The sequence below is a fragment of the Hyalella azteca genome, unplaced genomic scaffold (assembly GCF_000764305.2).
Source record: "Hyalella azteca isolate HAZT.00-mixed unplaced genomic scaffold, Hazt_2.0.2 contig4197, whole genome shotgun sequence".
Lineage (NCBI taxonomy): Eukaryota > Metazoa > Arthropoda > Malacostraca > Amphipoda > Hyalellidae > Hyalella > Hyalella azteca.
In genome coordinates this window covers 178,915-205,928 of record NW_025934420.1, presented here as the reverse complement: position 1 = coordinate 205,928, position 27,014 = coordinate 178,915, and the positions used below count along the sequence as shown (strand labels likewise).

The window sequence follows — 27,014 nt, the reverse complement described above, 5'->3', positions numbered from 1 at the left end:
TTAACTCCCAAAAATCACGCTATTATTTCATATAAACATTTCTACACGGAAAGTACCCAAGCATTCAAATGTTAATATGAAAAGGGTAGCGTAATACTAAGGTTTGTTTGGAATTACCCAGCAGTAGCAATTGTCTGCCCAGAGGTTATTATGTTTAATGAAACAACAAATAAATATTAACAGCAAATAATAGGTCTTCATATCACATCAGGACTGCGATATGATGGAAAGCGATAGCACGTAATTAATGGACGATAGTTGGAAGAAGATAGCCTTTAATAAACGATTTGTTAAAGACGATATTATTTGATGTTAACGTAATGTAAACGATTCGAGAACTTCTAGATAATAAAGTGAACAAAATAATTAAGGTATTGGGGTGCCATCTAATTGCTAATATTGCGAGACTATTCATATTTTAGTAATTATGATATAGTTTTGAGCTTAGGCTAACATTTCCAGGAATTAGATGTAATTAGATGTAATTTCGAGTAACACTTCAGCTTCAGTGTTATGCAGCCTTGCTTCTCATTTCACTTCTCATTAATTTCTGTTTCATTTGAGGCGATAGAAGTTTCCAACGAGAACTTCTTGCTAAACCGATGAAGACGCGGCAAGTTCTGAGTCACAATCACAGTCTTCAACTTAAATTCACGTATATACAGCACTCTTTTTCTAAGCATTAATTGGAACGGCAATACATGTAAAATTATCCATCGCAGAGGAGAGTTTTTCTGCGTGCCTGAACTCATTCTTGTAAGGTATTGGTAACCTGCTAGGATGCGCGTTTTATGTTCAAGCTTGACAACCTTTAATTGTAAGTATATTATAGCTAATGTAGGCACGGTGGCAGTATAGGCCTGTCTTGACCGTATTGCTTTGGACGAGAGCGGACAAGCCTTGTTCAGACCGCTCTATTTGAGAAACCTTACTTCAAAAAATAGTTCCTCGTGACGTAATTTCTAGTTATATAATCGCTAGTAAGACTAATCTTTTTGAACCTTAATTCTGTATTAAGTTTGTCTGTTCCCCACTTCGTCTTTGTCCAATAATAAGCCCAGACATCACTGCTTTTCCTTCATCTGAGATTTGGTCTAGTCTATATAACAGCAAATGCCAACAGACCTACATATATGCAAGCCCCCTGCTCTTTTGGGCACTTACAATTCTGGCATAGTAACTTAAATCGATCAAGCTTATCTTTTACAATAATCAGTTCAAATAGAATTTGATATTTCGTCAGCGTATGAATATTTACAAATTAGGCATATGTTATCTCGTTCTTCAAATAAATCCTAATGCAGCCAAGTGCCGACATGGCCTTGGTCAGTCATCAGTCGACATCACTCGGGTGTACAAGCTCATGTCATCTTCCAAAATCAGCACAATCCAGAAACTGCCTGACTGGAGCGTTGAAAAATCGCAACCTTACATCGGAAAGCCCTGACCACCAGAATGAAATGTATAAGACCCACCGTTCTTGGTACGTAAATAAAAATATTTCTATGAAGATTTTATAATGAAAGAATTATAGGTAGACAAGTTCATTTTGTGTAAAGTGATTTCATTCGAATACGAGTTTAAAATTTACATTGAGAGTTGTTGGATTTGATATTAGCGTTGTGAGGCAGCGGGGCATGTTCGTGATACGTTAATTAATATCTAAATATTTATCCTCTATTTGTTCTATAAACCCTTTGGAGATGCGGAGGAGCAGCGACGAGCTTCGTTTAATGCTAGAAGATATTTTGTAATTAAATTTCTTTATGTTGTGTGTGGATGTACAGCCATGATGGCGCTGATCGCAGCGGCAGCCGCGCTGCAAGTTGAAGGCCGCAAAATGTCGCCGCTCTCCTTCGTCCTCGGCATGCAGCGACACGACACTCGTCAGGATCTCACTAAACAACGAGCTCAATATATAGCTAAAGACTTTGTCAACAACGAGCCTGAGCTCACAGATCCGAGGATCGTCAACCGTGGTTATGATGGTATTCAAAATGGTTCAGTTGAAAAAGGAGACTCTAGTAAAATGGTAACCGACAGAAACAATGAAAATGTCAAGGTTATTGGGTCTCAAAAGACACATTGGGACGTCTCAAGAACATACCAACAACTCGGCGAACTCTTCAGTCAGTCGAACGGTGACGGGCTCGGTGCCTTCTACGAACAAACTGCTGATGATATACACTTCGGACTTTACACGACGTGAGTAACATTAATTATATCAAGTATTCTGTAGATGATATTCATATTAACACACGCTCACTTTATATTATCAGAAATTGGTTTTCCCGAACCGCGCAATTATGATCGTTCGGTCATGAACCCTGTCATAACGGCCTGTAAATTGATTATTTACTGTATATCGTCCATATATATATATATAGAATATATTCTGATCGAGTCTAGCAGCCTGATTCCGAAGATATACTGTAGCGGAAGGGTTATGTTTTCTCTTTTTTTTTTCTAAAGTCAATCTTCTAGAACAGATAAAAACTTGCATAGATTGGCACCATTTTTTATTGAACTTTTTATTTTATTGAACTCGTTACAGTTTTCCCAGTCAATATTGCCATACATAAAGCTTGTAATGCTTATTTTCTGTGAAATGACAGCAAGAATCCAGTAGAAGATGAGCGGCTGGTCGCGGCAGACTCAGACTCCCTGACGCAGTCTCACTTCGACGCCAACAAGCAGAGCGTCGTCGTCGTTCACGGTTTCACGGGGAGCTTAAGCGGTTGCCCGTGGATGGTCGACATAAAGGATAGCTTCATCAGGAAGGTTCTTAAATATTACAAAAATTTTTGCTTCTGAAAGCTCTGATAACTAATAATTAATGTGATCAAATGGTACAGTTCGTGTGCCCATAATGACATATAATACAGAGTGCAATAATTTTGAAGAAAATAATCTGAATCTTGTCTGTTGCAAGGACATGAATGTGGTCCTGGTGGACTGGGGGGCGCTGTCAGGCAGCGATCTCATGTCGTACTTCCACGTTGTTGAGTACAACGTCCCGTTCGTGGGCTTACAGCTCGCCGCGCTGCTGCAGGCCCTCAAGGTTTGGTATCGACAGATGTGCACGACTTAAAAAACAGCTGCCAAATGAATACACTGGAGGAGGAGCATAAATTTACGCTCAAAACTTCATCTTTGCTTGAAAGCCACGTGTGAAATATAAGTGATCCAGGTTATATAGAAAAACGTGATGACGTAATGCACACGAAAATTATTATATTGTAATACTTTTTCATCCGACTGTTTTATAGGTCGCATTATGTTATAATGAAGTGTGTAGCACTCGTCGTAAATCCACTGGATTCTAGGGCATTCTGATTTCAATTGAACTTCAAATTAAAAGGTTCAATTAACACCAGCTGATAAAATTAAGGTTATGCGTTTGTAAAATGTAAAATTTTAGACGAAGAATATAAGGATTTGAAATCTCTATAAGTTTACGGGCGCAATAGTAAACATCTAACCGTGCGCTGAAGGCCAATTGCATAAACCATATAAGCTGCATAAGCTGGAACATCACGAGTGTTGCGATCTGGTGTGATTTCAGGGCACAGCTAAATTATTTATTAATATATTAATTCAAGAGAAAAACATAATTACATGGTGCATAACTGAACAGTGGATTAATTTATTGTGATATTTAGTCTCAGTAACGATCAGAACGTGGGGCACAGCAGTCGCGGAGACCGACATTTGTGGAGAAAGCAGGATAGCTGCACCCAGTCTTAATATTGACAATATTATATAGTAATCTCGGATATTTTCACTGTGAAATATAGATTGATATTTATTGGCGTGTGCTCAAAAAATGTACAAAAAATGTAATGAATTAAAAAGGTTGTTTATATTCATGCAATCTCCTTAGATTAATTATAATTCTGGTAATTCAATGAACAAATTATTCACCAGGAAAATGTTGGCTTATCGGAAGACAAACTTCATCTCATCGGCTTCAGCCTCGGTGCCCACGTTTGCGGATTCGCTGGCAAGAATTTTCGCAACATTTCGAGAATCACCGGACTAGATCCTGCAGGTCCGGCGTACCAATCAGCGGACGAGGACCGCAGGCTTTGTGCCTCGGACGCGAACTTCGTGGACATCGTGCACACGGACATGGAGGTGCTTGGGTTCAGCGGCCAGCTCGGCCATGTTGACTTCTTCATGAACGGAGGCCTTGACCAGGGATGCAACATGTCGTGCAGTCACGCGACGGCGTACGAATACTTCAACTCGAGCATCTGGAACATACCCGTGCTGGGCTACCAGTGTGATGACGAAAATGCTTTTGAGGTAAACGCTATCATGAACCTGACTACCAGAGGGATAATTAAAAAAAACCTGAATGTAGTAACTACCATTTCATGAAAATTATAAACCTAACACACACAATTCCTTCATTTTTGACGATAGCTAGGAGCTATTAGGTTATATAATGTTGATAATGAAAATCAAATTAGAAACATTCAAATGAATATTTTTTGATGATGCCTTATATTTTTGCAGAGAGGGGAATGTTTCAATCACCCTTCGAACTATTTTGGCGCCAACGCAAACCCCGACAAGCCTGGAAACTACTACATGATGACCATAGTATGACATCATGACATGCTAGTAACCCATTCTGTTTTCTTTTCTCAAAACATTATTTCTTTGTGCTAACTAAATCAAAACCACACAACAATGTACTGTTTGGTTTCATACTTTACAAGATAGATATTATATATTATAAATTAATTATATTATAAATAGATATTACGATTATGACGAGAAGAAACGGGCTAATTGTTTCGCAGCACGACGACATCGTCGGTACGGGCAAACTAGCCCGCCACTCTCTGGCTGAGGTGCAGCTGCCGGCTGGGCAACACAACGTATCACGGATACGCGTCAGCTTCACGGCGAGCGTGCCTACGGTGACCGGGGGCACTTTCCACGAAAAGAAGTCCATCATGTGAGTGAATTTTGAAATGAATCATTAGAAAAAATGAAATTTATGGTTGAATTTAAACATGTACGAATTTCGATTGTTGAGATGACAGTTTTTAATATTTTCACTCGTTGATTATTTATTTCTGGGTGCATATGATTGATGTGAATGATGGATGCTGTTTGGTCCATAGAGCTCAATTAGGAAGGACTGGATCGGTTTAAAAAACGTTCTGCGCCTTAAAATTTCATTAAAATTAGTCTTGTTCGTTTCTACACTAATTTCTACAATTATCCTACAACGCTGGCTTTACGTACAATGTTACGTGCTTCATGTCTTATTTTGTTGCAGAGTGGATAACAAGGAGACGCTGTCACAAGTGCTGGTGACACCCTTAAACTTAAGTGTGAGAGACGTCACTGTCAAGTTAGGGTTCGATCCTGCCTTTGGAACTGAAATAAAAAAGTCTTTCGTCTTACCATCGATTTCATTCCAGGACATCGTAACTGGCGAGTAAGTACAGAACTTGAGTATTGATTACACTGGAGGTAATGTCTTTAGTTCAGGATGCTAACTTGTTGATTGTTGTGAACATACTAGTAGTGAAAATTTTTACTTAGGATGGCTTGTTTCAGCTTATCAGGCATTCTGGATCATGAAAACTGCGAGGTGCACTTCTCTCATATGCATCAAGTAAAAGCCTATTTAAACGCGTTTATTTTTTTGTGATTTTTGTTGACTGGGTTTTATTTGCCTCGGACTATTTGCTCTTAATATACATTAAACGCGTTGTAATAATTTTTAATGTATTTTCTATTATTTTGCCTTCGCAGGAAATTCTTCGCCTGCAACGTCACTCTGAAGCCTATCCATGGCACGGTCGTGACGCTGCAGGAAGAGCCGTGTGCCGCTCGCTTCTAAACTTTAATAAAATATAATAGGTACATAAAAAAAAGTTAGTCAATGTGCTATCAATATATGCAAATATTGCACTTTCATCAGTCACATCAGATCGGTTCTGAATGGATCTGGAGGCAGCATCTTCTGTTTTAGTATAGCAACTTATTAAAATTTTCTATGAACGGCAGAAAAAACAAGTTATAGGTACAACAATGCTGGTTCTGGCTTAATTCTTTATTCACTGCAATGTTTTTAACGTACACAAAAAGTGACCCGGTGATTTCCTGTATTGATTCAAATATATTATAACATTTTATAAATGTTGTATCGGTAAATAAGACGTTCATTCAGTTTAATTACAGTATAAGCGCAACTTTTATTGAATGACCTAGGGTAGAAAATGCATACTCGCGATACTCGTAGATAAAAAGCCAGTAATTCATGTTTTCTGCAGATTAAGATGTGCACAGAGATCCCCGTTTTAATTGGAGCCTTTTTGCTCTTTTTTTACTTCGTAAGGATGATGTACATGGGATTTTACAATTAAAGAGTTCATGTTGTAATTTAAATCGTCTCATTTAACTATTTTACTTAATAAGAAATCAGCATAGAACAGATTTTTTTGACGTATGTGCAGTACAATTCGGTCTGCTCTAATACAAGTCTAAATACGAGAAAGGGTAGTACAATCTACCAGTGAGACTAAATAGACACAATTTGAAAGTTTAAGCCACGAATTCCGAGGAAAGTTACAAGGAAAGTGTTCGTGACGCAAACGGTCTGGAATATCACGCAACATTAAGCCTATGCGGCCACTTCAGCACGCAACGGCTGACCACCTAAATTGAGTTTCTTGTAATTCCACGGCCGTCGGTGTTACAAAAGACTTATGCGCTTCAGATTTATTATTTTTATTCACTAGAGGTCAACTGATAATTCCCAAAAATATTCCAACTTGCCATGTATCGGCAGGAAGGTAGACCAGTCTCGTGGTGAAACCAGGCACCAAACAAGCAAACACACTTATTTGAAATAGTTCCTCGAATCTATTCAGGACCACAGTTCCCCAAGGATTGGACCAAAATTTGAAATTTAATTTAGAAGACAAATTAAAATTTGTTTCTTACATTATGTGACGAGAGCCACGTGAAAATTGCGTTTGAACAGTTTTTTATTGAAATATCTTACATCAGTTTTAATCTTTTAAATTAGCAGGATTCAAGGTTAAACAATTTTCAGGAATAGTAGATCCCGAGCAACGACTGGCTGACCGAGCCACATATTAGCAGTTGGGCGCGTATCCACGATACTTACCCATCTTCCCGATATGTCTCTCTCCGGGAAAATAATTTTCAACTTAAATTATACGTAAACTATTGAGTGTAGCAACCTGAGGAGGTTTAGTACGCAACAGAGAACATTTTAAAGTTGTCGTACGTGGCGACAGCCATCAGTTCAAGTCATTTTGCGCTCACTTGAACGTATCCTTTTTTGGGAAGAAGGGTTACATTCGACAAACGATACAAAGCCAAGGATTTCTAGAACAAAAGCTATGACATTATGTCCCGGTGCGAGGCAACAAATTATTTCGTCGCCAAATTATCTCGTTTTGGGTAGTAAATATTTTTGTGTTGAATAAATAAGAAATTCAAAATCGATTATCACCCCTGAAGTGTTTCACCGCGAAGGTCCTCGACAGCCACCGAAGCTCTGTGTGCACCACAGGTGAATCAAGTGGAGCCGACACTAATATTATTCCTTCTCGATAGATACTCCCTGATATACCTCAAACTCTCTAACTACCATACAGTTTCAAGTTTGATACAAGTTTAAATTAATGCCATATTGTGGGGCGCTGTGAAAAAGCACCATAAAAATCTTGTACATTTACATTCGTAGCAGTTTAGGTTCATGGTGATCTGTCTCTCGTCTGATGACGAATAACTTTAATTTCTGCCATCATAATGATTTGTAACAAAAAGCCGCGAGTAACAGAAACAATTTCAACTCAGACGCGAAAAATGTTAATATAAAATTATATGAATGATTTTCTGTCGAGCTAAAATTACAGAATGTCCTGTAATAAAAGTAAAGAATAATGTATCTAGAATGTCATTTTCGTTATGATGACATCCAATATAAGCGCTCTTTGTCCTCGGTTGACTTTAAATGGCACCAGGATTAGGAATAGGTGGGTAATGAATCGCCATGGATCCGTGCCAGCCTGGCTTCTGGACACGTAGAAATACGGACCAACCTGGCTTCTAGATACGTAAGGATACGTCCCAGCTGGGCTTTTCGATACGTAGAGATACGGGCCAGCCCGCCAGCTGGGCTTTATACGTACCAGCTGGGCTTTTACTTAGAGCTGGGCTTTTACCAGCTGATACGTACCTGCTGGGCTACGTACCAGCTACGTACCGAGATACGTACCAGCTGGGCTTTTAGACACGTGGAGATACTGTACATGCCAGCCGTAACGTGTTCTTCACTAAAGCATCAAAAGTAAGCAGATATGATCATTTTTGGAGCCCTGTCATTACATGAGGTTCAATTCACGCCTTGTTGGCGCCTGAGACTCTCGCTCTCGTCGCTTTCCACGCGTCCCGACGATCACGCGAGGTTCAGCAGCGCCATCGCCTGCATGCGCGACATTCGAAAGGACGGAGAGTTTGGGGCCCCGCAGCCCACGCGTCAGGACAGTCGCAAAGTTGGTGTCGTCTTCGGTGCAGGTGACAACTTACCTCGAGGCCATCATGGAGTGAAGGGTAAACGTGTGACTGCTAACGAACCTGGAAAATAAATTGCCCATTGAATAAATAATTAATAAAAACGACACTGAAAAAATAGACAAATAATTGAGGAACAGTAAGCAATATATTATGGGTTTACCGACCCAGGTTCGGAGAGTTAAAAGAAGGAAATCGAAGACGATCAACACCATGGATGAATTTCACGCTCCTACCCCTGTCTCTTATACACATCTAGATGTGTATAAGAGACAGAGGAAGAGCCGTGTGCCGCTCGCTTCTAAACTTTAATAAAATATAATAGGTACATAAAAAAAGTTAGTCAATGTGCTNTGATGCTCTGGCAATGGTGAGTGGTGTGATGCTCTGGCAATGGTGAGTGGTGTGATGCTCTGGCAATGGTGAGTGGTGTGATGCTCTGGCAATGCTTCCCTTATGTAGCTTCACTCGTTACCATTACTGTCTGAAAATTCTTACAATTCTAATTAAATATCAGTTTGCAATTTACCTTCACCAAATTACAATAAAGAAGTATATGCATCTCAGGAATAATATTAACATTTTGGCTGGCCTCAAGCTGACATCAATGTTTCAAAACCTCAATCGTTAACGACAACCACGATAAAAAGTGAAGTAATTGATATTTTCACAATGGTTGCATTGTATTCACAGTCAGAGATAACACATAATTGCAAATATTTTCTCACTATTTAATACCAACCGCTATACCCAACATGATAAGTTGGGAACGAATAATTGTTGTAGGTCCTTTATGCACTAACAAATTTTGCGCCATGGTTTTAATGTATTAGCTACAGTTAATGGAAAACATATTACAATATGTTATTAAATTAAGAGTGAAACATTTTATCGCATTGTTGACATGACGGACATGTGAATGACAGCCAGGCAACAGCAGAGCTTTACTGGACTCACCAAAGTAACCAAATGCAAGCCCAATTCTTGCATTGGACGAGATCGCGTGAGTCGAACGATTGGCTGCCGCTCCAATTTTACCGTTCGTTCCTGTTTAAGATAGTCATCTGGGCGCCCGTTATTCAATGAATGGCGCCTTTCACTGTAAAGTTGGCAACACGCAAGTCGATTTAATGGCCAGCAATGGTTAAATAATTACCATATTAGACTAACGAGTTTGCGTCATAGAGAAGCAGGTGAAACTCAATCTGTACAGTCGGAATGACGTGGGAAAAATGTTAACGAATTTCACCGTGAAATGAAATCCAGATTACGCTCCAAATAATTGAACTGCATGACAAATGAACTAGAATTTGTCATTTCGTTTTTAGAATTAATTCCAATATAAAGAATTTTTATTTAATTTTAAAAGAAGAATGGCAATGAATTGTTTACAGCATCTCTGTGAGCAATAATTGACAATCATTTCTCGTCGTGTGTAAAATAGTTAAATATTTTAATATAATTGGTTGTTGCTAAAGCGAACTCGCATGCAGAACCATGAGTGTAAACTCGTATCAATTTTGAACAACATGTTGATGCTTCGTGAAAGGAAAAGTCCTCACCGAACTCTCGAGATAACTCTGGGAAACAAGCACGTGTCGGCAGACACACGATTACGCTTCTTCACTTCCGTCCTGAATTACGCAAGGAACTCATCTCAGCTGCGTGACATGGCGCTCGCTGCCGCGTATCAGCTCTCGTCATGTATCTTGTTGCCATACAACCTTCTCGCATTGTTATCATATTAATACGATATTTCGAGGAATTGAATGCTATTTTAATGGCAACTTTCATCTGATGTTATATTATGATGAATACATTATATGAAAAATAATATACATAGTTAAAAAAATCAAGCAGAGGTTAACAGTGTCTTGAGGCCGATATAAACGCTACGTTTTGATCTGCGCAGTCTTAAAATGGAGTGAAAAGGTTGCAATTTTTAGAGCGTCCACACGGTACAGAGATATTTAATTGTATTTCGCTCAGTTTTGTGTGATATCGTCATGAAGAAGGTACTACTGTGGTAAATTCTGGTATTGTGTTTTGTTAAAAAGAAAAGATTGGAAAGTTTCGGAGGTACCCTGCGTTCTGGGTGGTCGCGGACGTGGCTTCTTCAATGGCAGTTTTTTTTTTCATATTGGATTACTGGAAAAAAATNTGTATGAAAACTGCAATATCACCAATTTACAGTAAACACTTCTCAATGAATCGATTTTTTACAACTACTTCTCTGTTTGCAGTTGCATCGATTGCTTTGCATTTATCCACTGAACTCTCATATACGTATAGGCCTCCGAGAGTCAGCCACTGTCGCCTGACGAATCGAAAATTAGGAACAAAATGAATCGGAAATCAGTGCTACGTACCGTCCACACGCGCTAACTTGTCGGCACAGTTTCAGGAAATCTATGCTCTCAAGCTCAGTCATCAGTGCAACTTTGTAGTCTTTCCGACGGACCCAAAACTGCGCAGATTTCCAGTCTGCACGCAACGTTCTATCTGCAACGTGTTGAACTGTGCAGTCGACAGAAGGTTTTGCAAAGCGTAGCTACTGGACCGGCTTTGAAGTTAAGAAAATGTGCACTTATGTGAACTAAAAACTTTTAAATTATTTCGCACTGCAATTTCCACGAAATCCGAGAACGCAAACAAAATATTTTACCGATAACTATTGATCTATAACCAGACACAACTGCCACCACCGATAACTATTGTCAGGTTTACCAACGTAATTTTAAGCAATAAAAATATTTCTAGGCATCACGAGATTACAGAACACGACCAAGAAAAGAATCGATACACTTTATGAGTGAAGATGTATTAAATACGTGCACGTAATAATTATTTTTATTTTGTTTGCAGATGGTCACGTGTTCGTTTCAAGAAATCCGAGCAAATGATCTTCAAGAAGCCGAGGAACGCCAGTTGCTGCCGTCGCCTCTCGAAGTGGGCATACGAATGCTGGACGAATTTGGCAATACTGTCAGTCAGTCCTTGCAAGGTCTTTTGGGTGTCACTCAAGCAGAAAAACCCCAGAAAATGCCTAAAACTCCTTCCCAATTCCTCCAAACCAACTCTATTGCTGACTCGAGATCTCCTCCGATCGCCTCCACTACTTGGTTGCCAGAATTTCCGACAGCTCACCCGGCGTTAGCTCCTGCCCAACCACCAACCCAAAAAAACTTTTTCTCAACAAATCAATTGAATTCTCCAAGTTTTGTTGAAACGAACCAAGATACATCCACAGCGGTTTTCAACAATGCGAATGGTATTCTCACACAAAACGCTGTTTTGCGACAGTCTCCTCATCTGGATCCTGTGTTACTGTCTAATCCAAGTTCTCAACAAATTTTTTTGTCGTCACAACAGGTAGGTCAGGCTCAGATTACCCACTCGAATGGTAAACCACCGGGTGCACAGAATGGTATTGCCGACGGGTCATCTGCTAAAAATCTCTTGACGTCTTCCTCATCAGCAAATGCAGCACCACAAACTGTGTCACCAGGAGTATTTCCTGACTATATGTTTCAGCTGCAGCCACCTTCTCAGAAAACTCTAGCTCCCGGATTCAACATCCAGCAACCAGTTTTTATCGAAACAGAAAACAATCTTCAGCTTAATTCTGCTGCCATTTCGTTAATTTCAAACCAGCATCACAATTCGTCAGCTTTGGTGTCTCATCCACAGACGGACCATTCGGCATCCGCTTTAACAGGAGAATTCAGCACATTTACTAACGCTCAAATGCCGGGCGTTGCATTAACGATTCCTAATAGCATGCTCGGAGAAAACAGATTGAGAGAGAAAAACAGCCATCTAATATCTACTACGAAAGGAAAGACTGTACTTCAGTCACCTCATTCATTGCATGATCATAGTCATAGTGGCGGAGAACATCAACATAGCCATCTTCATGATCAACATAATGAGCATGTACAGCCTCACATCCACGAAAACGTAGGGTTATTTTCTAAATCTCCTAATATTTTGACCACCGAGCAGTTGTTATCAAAATTATTAGCATCCTCAGATCAAGGAGTTAACATTCCCTCAGAAGCTGTTATTCATCTGAACACAGGTAGCACAGATGAAGATACAGAGGCGTTGTCCTTCAAAGAAATTCCAAAGAGAAAACTTAAACAAAAATTGCATTTTGGAGGTTGGGTAGGAGTGCCCCAGGAAAAAGCATTCCTCAATGAAAATACATTTAAATCGATATCAACTTCAGGCTCTCATCTTGCAAGCGAGTCTAATCCAGCTCAAAATTCAGTGATTCAACATATACCAAAGCTCGAACCGATATTCGTACCTCCAACGCAAATGGTTCCGCCGGATAAAGACCCTAGTGCCTCTTTTGCAGGTTCAATTAAAAATGAGGTATGGGATCCAAATCGCATGAAAACACTGGCATTTAAGCAACATGATAACGTGAGTAATGACAATTCCCCTTCCCATGGGGCAGATTTGTCTTTTCCAGCTAGAAACTCGTTATCCGAAAGCAAATTTTTAAGTGCTATTGAATTTCTACAGAAAGGCTCCACTGTCAAAAATGATGTGAGAGATCAAGCTGCTCATCAAAAGGTTATGACGCGCCTAAGACCTCATGTACAGGGGCAAAATTCTCAATCGATTGTTAACTTTGACCCAGCTCTGTTCGGAGTCCATCAAACTCTGCAGCCACCTGAGCTCGGCAACTCACTCAATCAATTTCGGGCCAGCCTTCAAGATTCACAGGCCAATTTTCTTGGAATTACCCTCGCCGATGAAACTGACGCCAAATCTTTTAATGCCCTGTTGGCGGATGATTCTATAACGCTAGAGCATGATGACGATACAGGAACATTTTCTTTCACTCAGGTTATTGACAACGCCAACCCAGCTCAGGTGGAGGAAGCCCAACAGCTGATCACGGCGATCCCAGCGATAAATATCTCTGAGATGTTACAGTCAGATATCAACTCCACTCATGCATTTGATACTGAATTAATTCTTAAAAGTCTCTTATCATTCCGTAAAAAGCCTCGGCGAATTCAGGATTTCAATCCCCAATCCGATTTCCTTCAAGACTTCCCTAACCACCTATCGCCCTCTGTTCAATTGAATTCCTTCGTCACGCCACCTAGTATCCAATTGGTTGATTTATCAAAACTAAATCATTTCCAAAACAAACAGGGTCCTAAACAGTCATATTTGCAAGACTTAAGCATACCTGCTTTTGAGAAGGCTTCTTCAGGTCCAAATTTAGGCAATGAGTTCGCAATAAACAGAGCGAGGCCTTCAATGTCAAATGAGAGGAGGAAACGACACGAAACCAGGCTCAATAAAGTTAACAACGATTTAAAAAGTTTTTTAGATGTCCAGGATGAGGTATGGAAGATAAATGAGCCTTCAGATTTACCAAGACTTCCATCGATTGGCATGTCGCCTCCCCCGTTGCTAGCCGACACCAACCCTTCGAGAAGTCCTCCAAATTTACAACTTCAGTCTCCCCCAACCAATGATCACATCGGGCTACAAAATTCTTTCCAGACTCTTTCACCTTTAGTTGCGCTTTCTAACTTATTCCAGCCTAACTCATCCCCTCCTGAAAATATCACTACAAACCATAATGACGGAAAACAATTGCTTGTTCCATCTGTAAATTTGGAGCCGCCGATCGAGGAGTCGCGCTTTCGGATTACACCAAAGCCAAGTCATCAGTTTGGAGTTTCTTTGGGTTCACATTTGCACAATGTGCCAACGATAACATCATTGAACTCAGAACACGTGCTGTCCCCAGAAAATTTACCACTACATCAAACTGATTCTCAACCAAACTCTGCTCACACTTTGAATTTGCAAAGTCAAAAAAGAACGGCTGAAAATAACCAGCAAAATCCACTTTTCCAAGAACAGTTAGCAAATTTTCCCACCATAATTGTGTCCACGGGCTCTTCTCAACAGCAGCAGACGTTTGGAAGTAGCCAAAATGCCTTTCAAAGTGCAACCTTCAACCAGGGTCATAATACAATAACTGCTTCGCCATCGTTCGCACAAAATCAATTCAGACTAAACGATATCCAAATTTCAAGTCCAAATAATCATGGTGGTAACAACATTATTGGAACAGAATTAATTTCTCACCAATCGGGCACGCACGGCAGCGCATTTGATTTCTTGCAGAATCCACTGCCATTATTGCAACAACTCCCAGTGTCGTTGATTCAATCGACGACTCCCAGAACCCAGTTTGAACCCGTGTTTCAGAATAGGCCCAGCATTAATCAACCCAACAACGATTTTATAAGGACGTTAACTGGTGTTGGTGGGCAGTTTTCTCATAGCATTAATAGTCAGAAAGCCATTGGAGGAAATTCTATAAGAGTTCATGATTTAGGTACAAATGGAGTTTCTTTCAATAATCAGTTTCAAGTCTCTGGAAATCATCCAGTAGAAAACTTAGAACCAATCGAGACAAATACAGCAAATTCGATTCCTGAACAAGCAAGTACTTTCAATCCTATCCGCTTACAGAATTTTCGGAGTCTTTCTCAACCCTTTGTTCCCTCGGATAGTTTGGAATTTCCTCAAGAAGATCAAACGACTGGTCAAAGCTGGTTCAGAACTCACTCAAATCAGTCGACGATCAGTGGACCGGGAAATTCTAACAGATATTCTCACACTTCTCTTCCAAGATTTGTACCTGTTGGTTCAAACATTGACATCAAAACCCTTCCAAGTTCTTTGCCCGGACTAACGTCGAACACTGTATTAGGAAGGATTGAATCGAACCCTGTGAATCATGAAAACATCACCCCATCTACCTCAATACCGCCATGGTCTCGAAGATTCCGAAACCGTTTCGCCACTACTTTAGCTCCGGCACAAGCAGCTCTACCTCAAAATTCAGAAATCGATTTTGCACCGGGCATCAACGGCAATATTGCCCTAACCCAAGGCCCCGTCACATTCCAACCGCATGTAAACGTTGGTCTCGCATTTACACCCTGGCCGAAAAGACTACAAACGACTTCATCGACGACGACCACGGCAAGTCCACCAGTTACCTCATCACAGACCAGTAACTTGAGGTCGGATATTTTATGGCCATCATTCAGGGAAAGTTTCGCTCAAAGACCAACAATAACGACTAAAACTGTACCGCAACCGTCATCCTTAAAGCCTGAAACGACTACAACTCGACACTCAATTTTCGACGCTTGGTTGAGGGCGTACCAGACAACAACAACTCAGGCCCCTGCTGCTGAAGAACTAATCGAGTCCCATGTGAGTGACGTGCAAGTTCAAAACGGCAACGCTCAGTTCAAAAGCATCGATCAGTTTCAACCACAATTTCAAACGCAGAGGCGTAAGCGGCGGATCCGTAAAAAGCCACTTTCAAGACCTGAGGTTCCTGAATATATGGCTCAGGAGACAATCGTGAGACCGGTCACCGTAACTCATCTTGAGAACACAACGAAAGAGGAGTTGGAGACTGCTGCATTACCTGAAATATTATCAACGACTATCACCGCTGCACCGTTGCTTGAGGAAGAGGCAGAAATTTCGGCGTCGTCTAAAATCCGCGAAAAAAATATGTCTGATTCAACTGAAACGATGTTGAACGAAGATTTTGCTGTCGTTAGTACCAGTATTGATGATTGACCGAACTCACGCCTGATCTTCCGCAAGATTTTTCGTATTAAATAGCTGACATATTCATGATATTTATAACTTTGTAAAAAATAGCACACCTTTTCTTTAGCTCTGAGATTAAGTTGTGTTTTTTCAAGTATTGACTCTAGTATAGGAAGAGGTATGAATGGAAGACATTTCCTGCAATAAATATTGACCATAGAAGCTACATTAAATGTTGAAGAATATTATTATCTTTTAAAGTAAGAGAAGATTATTATGGGCAGAAATTGCTATAATCTTGTAGAAAATTGTTTTTTTTCTAGAAGAATTAAAAAAGTTTCTGATGTCATAAGTTATTTAAAATACGCATTAAATTTATTATCATATGTTTCTAGGCATGCGAGTCAAAATTACACTTGGAAATGGAGCGTGTTTACATATCCTGATGTACGTATATTGAACAAGGGATAAAGAACGTAAATAGTGTCCACAAAATCGAGAAGATTTGCCTTCATGACAACACGTTTTTATTGGTACGAATGTTTGACCATCATCTAGCCTCCAGACAATTCATCAGAAAACAGTGTACCAACAGAATTTAAGCTGATAGTACAAAAGTTTGCAGCAATAGGTTGACACGAATATTGCTAAAATGTTCTAGCAAAAATTATTGAAAAACTCCCACTGACCAAATTTCTGTTATCGACAAATGTTTGCTTGGTGATCTATTTTTTGATTTAAGTTGGTTCAGTAGTCATGGTTATTTGAGAGGCAGATCGTTTTGAGATTAATATGAATTTTACTGAAATTGCCGAAAGAATGTTTAAGAATTCGAACGATTTACAAAGAGCTTTATAGTTTATTGATCTTTATAGGCATTGATCTATAGAACTCAGCTACGAACTTACGAGACGTAACATTTATCATGGAAAAATACAGTGATGTGAATTAGCAAAGAATCTACAACCATTTCATCTCAATAAGAGTGAGAAGCAAATATCAGGAAACAGCTTGCACGGCTCCCAGGTGGCTACGATAAGCGGTCGATGCCAGGCCGCTGCTGCGAACGATCGCTAGTTTCCTTGTATCCATTATAGGCTTCACCAGGGCAGTCATTGTCATTCCAGAAGAGCACTTGTTAGGGGTGGTTATAATATTAGTAAAATTTGAGCTTTTTAAGATTCGCCTAAGACTTTCTAGATCAGCATAAAAAACATGCGACAGCAATCAATGTTTTTGAATTTTTTATTTAAACTTCTGCATCGGTTGCAAACAATCCAGGGGCCATACTTTCAAAATTTGCTAAGTTAACGTAAGTACTTACGCTCTATTTTCTTGTCCATGATTGGTGGATTTTGCTTGAAAGGCAGTCAATGATTGGCTGATGAACTTACGATCTCTTAACTTTTTTTGAAAGTATAGGCCCAGATGTTATTCACATAAGTGGAAGCAGAAAATGCAGAATTCAAACTTAAATTGAAATATTTTTTCTATGGATGAAATTTTAAACTGAATCCTATATTGGAATGTGATAGACCGGTGCAACAGTGAATATAATGAAGCACGTAATAACTTGATTAAGGTGAGTGTCAGCATATTTATGGCCTCTTCCTCTCATATCAGATTGATGGAACGTTTGATTCATTGCCAGCCCGGAGACAAGTTAGGTTAGTTGAGGCAATGAGTGCGATATTCAATGATTTTTGTGAGGAAAAAGTGTAATGAAACGGAAATAGGGAAATTGAGTGCGATGTTCAACAAACCTTTTAGGTTTTCTCGTTGAAGCTTCTTGCACCATGCTTATTTTATGAAACGTCACTAGTTCGCCAACATTACACATTTGGCTACAATAAATCCCTTCCGTACGAAGACTCCACCGTAACTCTAATTAACTACGAAAAACATTTTCAACGGCACTGAAGTATCAATATGGTGGCGACTAAGAGATAGTTTTGTTAGTACAGTTTACACTGGAGGAAAAGAGGCGCTATCATCATCATGGAGCGCTAAAAAAGCCTCACGTCCCATTAGCAATCGCAGTGAAACAATTTGAGTGAGGTTTTAAATATATAAATTACATACATAATTTCTTCATAGTTCACGGTCCGTAAAATTCTATCAGCAGTAACTTTGTTATAAATTTAAACACTGGGAACTCAAAATAGTTTAAAACAACTGCTTGCGGTTCAAATGAATGCAATTACCGTAGAGAAGACATTATAGACTGGGTTGGTTACTACCTATATTGAGTTGAATATGCTATACCTATAGAGGGCATACTATTACTAATACTATAGTGGGCAGAATATGCTATACCTATAGACTGGGTTGGTTACTACCTAGGCAATATGCTCACTTTTACTGCATATCTTTATGTAACATTCACAATGTATTTATTATTCTAGAGTTTTGGCCGAATCAAAATGACTGAAAAAATTTCATTATTTATAGCAAATTACACTTCTCTGGCTCATTGGCATAAAAATCTTAATTGTTATCGTATTTGTGCGACAATAGAGCTGGTGGAAGGTCCTGAGGGGAAGCAGCTGAAAGAAGTTGTAGAAGCTGCAGACAGCGAATTGGCACCTCGAATAGATCCCTGCGCCGCCATCGGACACATACCCGCTCAATTCGACAAGCATGAAATAGACAAGCATATAAAAAATGAAGTCGTAAGTCATAAATACAAATTTCTCATTTATGAATATGTTTATGGTGAACGAATGGGTGAACCTTCTTCTAAATTCAAATATCTTCATATTTTAATTTTTTAGAATTTCTTAGCACTTGAAAATACAGGGTGATTCATGGAAACGTCCAGTTTTTTATTTCGCTGCAAGCAGCAAGATGTTGAAGGAAAGGAGCGGGGAGTATTTGATATGAAAGGCAAGGTCATGACGATTGGTGTTCCGCTTAGTTAATTCCACTATGCATTGGACAAGTGAGCAGCGTGCGTTTGCTGTCGAAGCGTACTTTTCTAATGGCCGTACGCTACTCGCTACATAACATGCATTCCGTACACAGTTCCGTATTCGTCCTTCAGGTCGGGGTCTTGATCGGAAGTAGATTATTTCGTGCTTAAAGCCAAGTTATACCCTTGAATCTAAGCCATCGCCAACATACCCGTCAATATGCTTCAGGAAGTTGAACGGAGCTTCACAAATCGACTAACTGAATGCATTAACAATGGAACTGTTATTTGTCCCATGTCATCTTTAAAACTAAGTGATACAAAAATTCAGGTAATGTCTGTTTTGATAAAATTTATATTGTAATGATATCTTTACCAGATTTTTTTTATTGAGGTTCCATATCAGGAAATTTCCGTGAATCACCCTGTATCAAGGACTGGAAAACTTCGGATGTTCCTTTTTGCTTGTGATTGAAGGTAGATGCAAATACTCATAATCAATAACACAAATGGTATTTTTAAATGACTATTTACACAATTCCACTCAACACGGGGAAAACTGGGTACGAATAATTTTCACCATCTTTTTATTATGTACTACCACACAGATTTACCTTCTAACTAAGAAAGTAATTCGGGGAGAAATTCTTATTACGAAGAATTTCGACTTTCGTTTCGCACTTTAAAAAATATATAAAAAAATATAACTCAGTACTCACTGCAGTGAGTGACAGAGAGCGCATTTTCTCGTCGACGAAAACCTGAGGTCACGGACGGACGGACAGACAGACAGACAGGCAGACAGACAGACGGACAGACGGACATGGCGAGCACAATAGTGCATTTTTCCATAAATGAGAAAATGCGCTAAAAATTGTCGCACCTTAATTTGGATTATCATCCATGCATCGTCATGACCCAGGCCCACCACAGCACCGCAGCCATTGAGGACGCAGGCAGCGCAGCGCAGGCGGTGCGTCGTGGCGTGCCAAGGAGCGGCGTGGCAGCGTTCCTGTTCCATCACCTGCACTTGGCGCTGGCGTCGCCTTCGCTCTTCAGGGTGCCTTTCCTGGTGCAGAAACACAGCAACAACAACGGATGTGAGGAGCTCTTCGACTTGCACGAATATCTTCATCCTATCTTAGTTCGACAAATATTGGATAGACAATAAGCAATGAAAAATTAACATTATATTCATATTTTAGTGCCTAATTTCTATTTTAGTGCGTAAAGACTAGAAGAAAACGAAAAGTTGGCATTTCAGTAGTCAATGCAACATTACAATAAGGAATAATTTAAAATGTCATGTCATATTTTATTTCTCACCAGCGGCGTTTTTCTTGGTGTACATCATCGTCGTGCTGCTCGTAGGAGTGCCGCTGTACGTTCTAGAGGTCGTCATGGCCCAGTACTCATCACTTGGTCCCATCCACGTCTACCGCTGTCTGCCTCTCTTCACAGGTCGCGTGGGAGCTGCAGAAAAATAAACAATATGCTTCTTTAATTAGAAAACCGTTAAATTGTAAATTATATTAAATAAACTTGAGTAGAACCATCGACAAATATCGAGAACATTAACAAAAATAAGTCTAAAATTGGATTGAATCTACGATTTCATTAAAGCCCCACGATTGGACAATAAAAAGTAATACTTCCTATTGAAAATAAGGTACTTAACATAATTTTCATGTTGGCAGGAGTGGGCGTCGGCATGCTAGTGACATGCTTCCTAATGACGATGTACTGCAGCGTAGTGATCAGTTGGAGCACAGTCTACATCACTCAGAGTTTCTACAACCCAATACCTTGGAGCCACTGCCCTACCAGCCGGCCTGCCGAGTGCACCAACATTACGACGTCTCCATCCATAGAACAGGAGCCACAGTCTGGAGTGCTTGCAATGGTCAACGAACTGAACGGCACTTCTAGTCATCTTGATGCTGCCATCATAAAGGCGCGCTACATACCACCCGATTATTACTTTATGTATGTCCATTATTATTTTTACAAGTATGTTCGTTGGCAATGAGACCTTTCTTTCATAGCGTACTTTGTTGTATGTTATAAAGTTTTATTTTCTACCTAATTTTCAATTTTGGTATTGTGGCAAATCGTTTGATGAGTTGAAGTTGATATAAGCTCATGCCAAGTTTATTTCTACAACACCATTCTTAGAATAGGCCACCATTCCATATTTTTATGATCTTTATCAAATTTATGAGCACAAAATTCAATAAACAGTCGATTTATTAGCGCATGACTGAATAAAAAATATTCAGGTGTAATATAATTTTTTTGCACCTTTAGAATTATAAAGCTCCTTTCCGGGTTCTGCATTCAGGACAACGGTATCCAACTCGCTGTACAATGAAGCAGCAATGACTTTCGGCATCGAGTTACCTTTCCTGATTCTGCTGGTGTGGATTGTCGTATTTCTGTGCATTATTGCTCGCCGAAGATGGCAGTCTGGTATTCCGTCATGGTGCGTGGCCGTCGTATTTTTGGTTACTCTAACCATCATGTTTTTGGCGGGATTGAATTTGAAGGAAGGAGACCGAGGAATTCATCGAGCGTTTGGCTTCAACGTCACCTTCACTGCCAGCGAGCTCAAGCACCCCACGATATGGATGGATGCCCTGGGACAGGTACCGATCTATATTACCGCTCTATATTCTATGTAATGTGCAATTTATATAAAAGTTCATTATAAGTATATTTTCTGCAAATAATTTATGTTGGGCTCAATTATAAATGCAATCAATCAGATTAAATCAAAAACATTGGCTCTAGCATGGGATGAGAATCAACCATGCATAAATTAATAAAATAAATAAATAAAAAGCCTACTCTTCATTCATACTTTTTTCCGAAATGTTATTCAAGCATTTATGTATTTTTTACCATAAAATTTACTTATCTTTATTTATCATCACAGGTATTCTGGTCCCTGGGAGCAGCCATTGGTCTACACATTATGAGTTCGAGCCATAACGAATACAGGGACTCGGTGAGGCCTGAATTTCCTTCTTAATTTATAACTTATGAATGAACATTGCGGGGCTGATCGCTTGCATAAGATACGAATCATGAAAAGTTTTCATTTATAAGTTTAATTTGCCTAGAATTCGCAAGTTTAGCGGAATATTTGTTGTCATTAGGTTTGCATTGATCCAATGCAAATTCCAATGCATTGCTCCGATGCTTGAGCTTGCAAGTGATGCTTGAAGAAATCATAGTTAAAATAAAGAGAACAATAAAATGATTAACATTCGACAGCCTACTGAATTATTTTCAGAAAGCTTAAGTTATTCGGTAAGAACAACTCAATCTTTTGTTTGGAGTTCATCTGAATAGTGTTGATTCATTTTATGATTGATAGCATGTCACCGCTCTATAGGTTCCACTTGAATATCAGGCCGGATATATCACTTTTTTTCCTCTATAATTCATATAATACACATTTGTTCTCGGTCTTCAGATCGTCATGAACTGCGCAGCAGCGTCTATCACCAACTTAATCGTAGCGTTAGGAATAACGTTGGCCCTCTTCCCATACGTTGGTGAACTGTTTGCAAGTCCTGCGGTCGCTGCCAGTGAGTCAAGAATTCTGTTTCACTAAACACTAACTTCTTATACATTAAATTTGAATTACGACCAATTTTTTATGTTTTGAACAATTTCTTAATAATCATTCACCGTTTTCTTCCGTTAGGTTAGGGGAAAACCGATGCTACTGATATTCGTTATATTCATACTTTTCGTTTGATTGGATTTGAATCTTTATTTGCTTCCACATTATGAGACTTGATGAACCAATTCGTGTATTTACAAACTGAAATCTCTATCCCAGACCCAGGATTCTTCTTCGTCTTATCCTCCCTTGCGATGACGAAGTTAGGGTTGCCGGAAGTCTCATCGTTTGTGTTTTATTGTTGCTTCAACATACTGATGACTCATCACGTAGTTAGTCTCGCTGATACAGTCCTCTGCAGCCTAGCTGAGCTTCTCAAGATCAGATGGAGGAGGGGACTGCGCAGAATTTTGCTGGGGGCGGCAGTGTGCTTCTGTGGCTTCGTCTTGAGTCTTCCTTTCGGCAGTTCGGTAATTCTTTATAGAGATTTTTTTTAAATTACCGCTCGGCAGTTAATGACAATGACATCAATTGGCGGAGAATGTGCTAAAAATTTTTGTAAAGTTGTAATCAATATGTTACGCTTGTACAAATTATCTGACCTGAGGAAATAGTTCGTGAACAAGAGGTCACGGTTTTGTCTAATTTTCAGGACGGTATTTACCTGCTGACTTGCCTGGACGCTTACCTACCGTGGGTCTCTGGTGGGGTGTTCGCCGTGTTGGAAATCACGGCCTTCGCCCACCTCTACGGCGTCGACAAGATCGCGCTGCACTTCAAAGACATGAGCCAATCAAAGACATCTTTTACTAACTACTGGAAGTTTATTCTGCTGCCTGCTCTCGTGGTGAGGTCCATCAGCGTGGTGAACTTAGACTAAACTCATTTGATTACGGCATGAGTCAGCTGCACTCGTAAAACTTATAATTTGATTCAACATCAAACTGGTATCGTATCAAAGCTGAAAAAATAAAAGCTTCGACTCATTGCAATCATTTTATTTTCAATCGAAATGAAATTGTGATCTTTCTTCTATTTTTTATCCTGTAATTCTATGAATCGTCTATAGATAACACCAACTTGATGAGGCAGATTGTGCAATTATGGGCGTACGTAGAGGGAGTGTCCGATCCTCTGTATTGGATCGACACGCCCACGGGACGCGAACAACTTCACAGGAACGTCGGCCTGGGGCTCTCCTTGCTACCGTTGGTCGTAGCCGTCCTCGCTACCATCGGTGTACTCTTCATTTTGAAGGTACGCGGTGACTGATCACTTACACCTCTAGAGAGGGGACACTATTATGACAATCAAATTTCGTTGTACATTTATTCTTGATAAATTTTTTCTCTCTGCTGAGCTTATGATACTCGTATTTTCTATAGTCCAAAGCTTTCGGTATCCTGGCACGAGCGTAAAATGATTGATCAATTAATTATGTATACTATTTTTAATGTATGACTCATTCAACAGAACCCCTGACTACTTTATGTTCACTATTATGCCTGTATACATTTGTCATTTACTCATCATAAAAACTTGCACCATTGTGTCTCTTTGGCATCCTAAGAATTCGATAATTATTTTATATTGGCTATAAATTCTACTGATTATCATCAAGGAATTAACGCCGTTTCATTTTGGTAGCGCGACAACCTGCCGCTGCTGCAGCCTCTTCCCACGTGGGGGCCCGCGGTGGTGCAACACAGGAAGCTGTACACGCAAGATGTGATGAGGGCCTCGCAGCGTGTGCCGTGGCTTGTTATGCAGGTGATGTACCATAACCTTACACCATTCTGAGAGAAGCTGTACTCACAAGATGTGATGAGGGCCTCGCAGCGTGTAGCCTCTGATGCAGGTTGCACCAAGACCTCACAAAGACCATGACTGACAGAAGAATGACTTTTGAACTTGTCGCATGTGTTATATGCTTTTGCTTTTGTACTTGAGAGTTGAAGACGCATGAGACTTGCACATAGTCGTCTTCGTGGACATACTATTCATTTATAATAGTCAACGTATAATAGACGGAAGTGAATTTACTTCAACCTATATTTCAGAGTCACGGCGACCTACTGACGGAATCCAGCAGGAGTGATTGGATTCCTGTAGGATATTCGTACATCCCCCAGAGCGCGTCCTACGTTCTGCTCTCGTCAAGCTACCTCGAGGACATGGAAGAGTCGGGCCGGAAAAATATAGTGCATAATTTTTTGGTGAGAATTCAAAACGAGATTGAGTACACATAGTGCACATATTCTGATAATTTTTTGCGATTTGTTTAAACTCAAATTTAGGCTCAATTTGCTAATAAGATTGCATAGGTTATTGGTCAGCTTAAGGAGGTATATATGTTCTTCTAAACGTGTCAAAAATTTGTGTCGGGATTGTTAAAGTGCTGTAAAATTATTATAAATTCAAATTCGTAACTTCTATTTTCTGTGTCATTCTGTGTAACTTTTTAATTATTAAAATTAGAGATCATAGAAACACTAGTATAAAAAAGGAAACTAAAAATAAAAGCTAAGTGCATGAAATATGCATAGTATCTCTATTCTACGGTATCTATTTTATTAGAAGAAAATAAATATCATTAAATTATAAACAAAGTTAGCTAGTCTTCCCGTTAAATTCTGCCCAGCAAATTACGCTTGCCCTGAATGTTCCAGAAACTCCGAAACCAAATGAAGCAGCAATTGCAGGACGCAGACAAAAAAGAAAGCTGCTGCTGTTGTTGTTCAAACAACCGGCACCCCTATTCCAAGAAAAGGAAGGCTAGAAAGAGGAATCAAAACAATATAAACGACAGCACCGCGCAACATCAAAAAGGAGTTGAGACTCAGAGAGAGAAAAGAAATGATGCCATAATGGAAATAGAGGAACCCAGTTGTTTTCAGCCTCAGACAAGAGTAATAATCTCGAATGAGTGCTCGACAGCAAGCGTTTTGCGATCAAAACCAACGGGCCCATCGAGAGAAAACTTCATGACTGCTGAGTCAGAAATAAGATTAGGAAATAATGTGATGCTTCCTGAGTCAGGTACTCATCATCTTGAATTAGAGAAAATTTTAATGGAAGACGAGGAACCTTTGGATGAAGAAGCCGAGACCAGGACGTGCGATGAAATAGCAATAATGTGCCAGACCAACAACAGCAATCAAAGCAAAGTGCGCAAGACATCGGAGGAGGAATTCGAATTAGTTAGCGGCTTAAAATTAGCGTCTGCAAGGACGTCTCAGGCCAGACGTAGAAATGGAGTTGGGCTGCCATTACCGGATACGAGTCTTCTACCCACCCGACCTCAAATGGAGATGTACTCATCGGCTCAGTTGGCTTGATATCTGCAGTAGGATGATAATTTTTTTCGCCATCGTGCTCTTATTTTCATGCGATATAATTAAGATAGCATAATAATATAAGGTTTCAGATAGCATAATAATAATATAAGGTCTTAGGTATATTGCTACTCTTTCATCATGTCGTGCAGACGTGTGCTTTCAAGATACTTGGAGAATGTTACTGCATGATCACATTTGTGTGCTCTATTTGGCTGGAGTTTTTTTTGTAGTTCATGTTATATTTATTTTATCGTAATTGTAGTCGTCAACCTATCCATTTACTTCTATTCATATGCAATTGTCGTCGTTTTGACACCAAAATGCAGTGAATGCATTATCTGGCGAGAGTAGGTTAATAACTACGTCGATAATTCAGTATACGTGACTTATTACCCCATGTAAACACTACCGGCATGTTTAGACGGCATGACTCACAGCCGCTGTGAACTCTTTGAGATCTATTGATAACTATCTATTGATAACTAACAACAACATAGATTGATAACAATCTATGGATAACTAACACGTTTACCTAGATTGCTTAATCTTCACTGTAATTATAAGTTTTATTCGTTCAAAGGATGAAATGAACGTACATAATTTTATGATTAATATTCAAATGAATCATAAAAATTATGAATAATCCATAAAAAGGGTTATGTATAAGTTAGAACTCTTAGATCGAAGATGAAAATGATATGGTTCGGCTGGGACCAACCGTTGGCGTTGTCGGGGCTTGTTCGTCATGAATACAAGTATTCGTAAAGTGGCCGGCCAACGAGACTGGAAGGAACTCTGGGGTCACATACGTGGACCCAGCGGAGGAGCGCAGTACAGGTGGATACGCTGGAACTTTTTACATACAACGCTCGGCACTTAGAAGAAACATCCAGTCGTGCAACAATTCGTAGTCATTCAACTTGCAAGAACGATCATCCAG

At 39.6% G+C, this 27,014-nt stretch overlaps 2 protein-coding genes across 3 annotated transcripts; both read left to right on the top strand.

The window, feature by feature from the left end:
* The first annotated feature begins 1,337 nt into the window (after positions 1 to 1,337).
* On the top strand, positions 1,338 to 8,921 carry LOC108677313 (phospholipase A1 member A). Of its 2 annotated transcripts, XM_047879922.1 has the most exons (10): positions 1,338 to 1,483; positions 1,788 to 2,205; positions 2,616 to 2,781; positions 2,933 to 3,061; positions 3,928 to 4,308; positions 4,522 to 4,608; positions 4,812 to 4,969; positions 5,297 to 5,458; positions 5,779 to 5,839; positions 8,853 to 8,921. In XM_047879922.1, exons 1-10 carry the CDS (start codon positions 1,456 to 1,458, stop codon positions 8,877 to 8,879), a joined length of 1,617 nt encoding a protein of 538 aa, XP_047735878.1. In that variant the 5' UTR covers positions 1,338 to 1,455; the 3' UTR covers positions 8,880 to 8,921. The 2 variants fall into 2 exon arrangements, with proteins under 2 accessions (XP_047735878.1, XP_018021016.1); XM_018165527.2 differs by lacking the exon at positions 8,853 to 8,921 and having other exon boundaries at positions 5,779 to 6,409.
* Positions 8,922 to 9,493: 572 nt separating this feature from the next.
* On the top strand, positions 9,494 to 26,453 carry LOC108677312 (sodium- and chloride-dependent glycine transporter 1). The gene is made up of 15 exons (XM_018165525.2): positions 9,494 to 9,577; positions 11,440 to 11,563; positions 18,712 to 18,866; positions 20,028 to 20,205; positions 20,435 to 20,566; positions 20,803 to 21,091; positions 21,447 to 21,750; positions 22,041 to 22,112; positions 22,584 to 22,698; positions 22,956 to 23,206; positions 23,389 to 23,583; positions 23,829 to 23,993; positions 24,384 to 24,506; positions 24,797 to 24,952; positions 25,406 to 26,453. Exons 1-15 carry the CDS (start codon positions 9,494 to 9,496, stop codon positions 26,072 to 26,074), a joined length of 3,012 nt encoding a protein of 1,003 aa, XP_018021014.2. The 3' UTR covers positions 26,075 to 26,453.
* Positions 26,454 to 27,014: the final 561 nt, after the last annotated feature.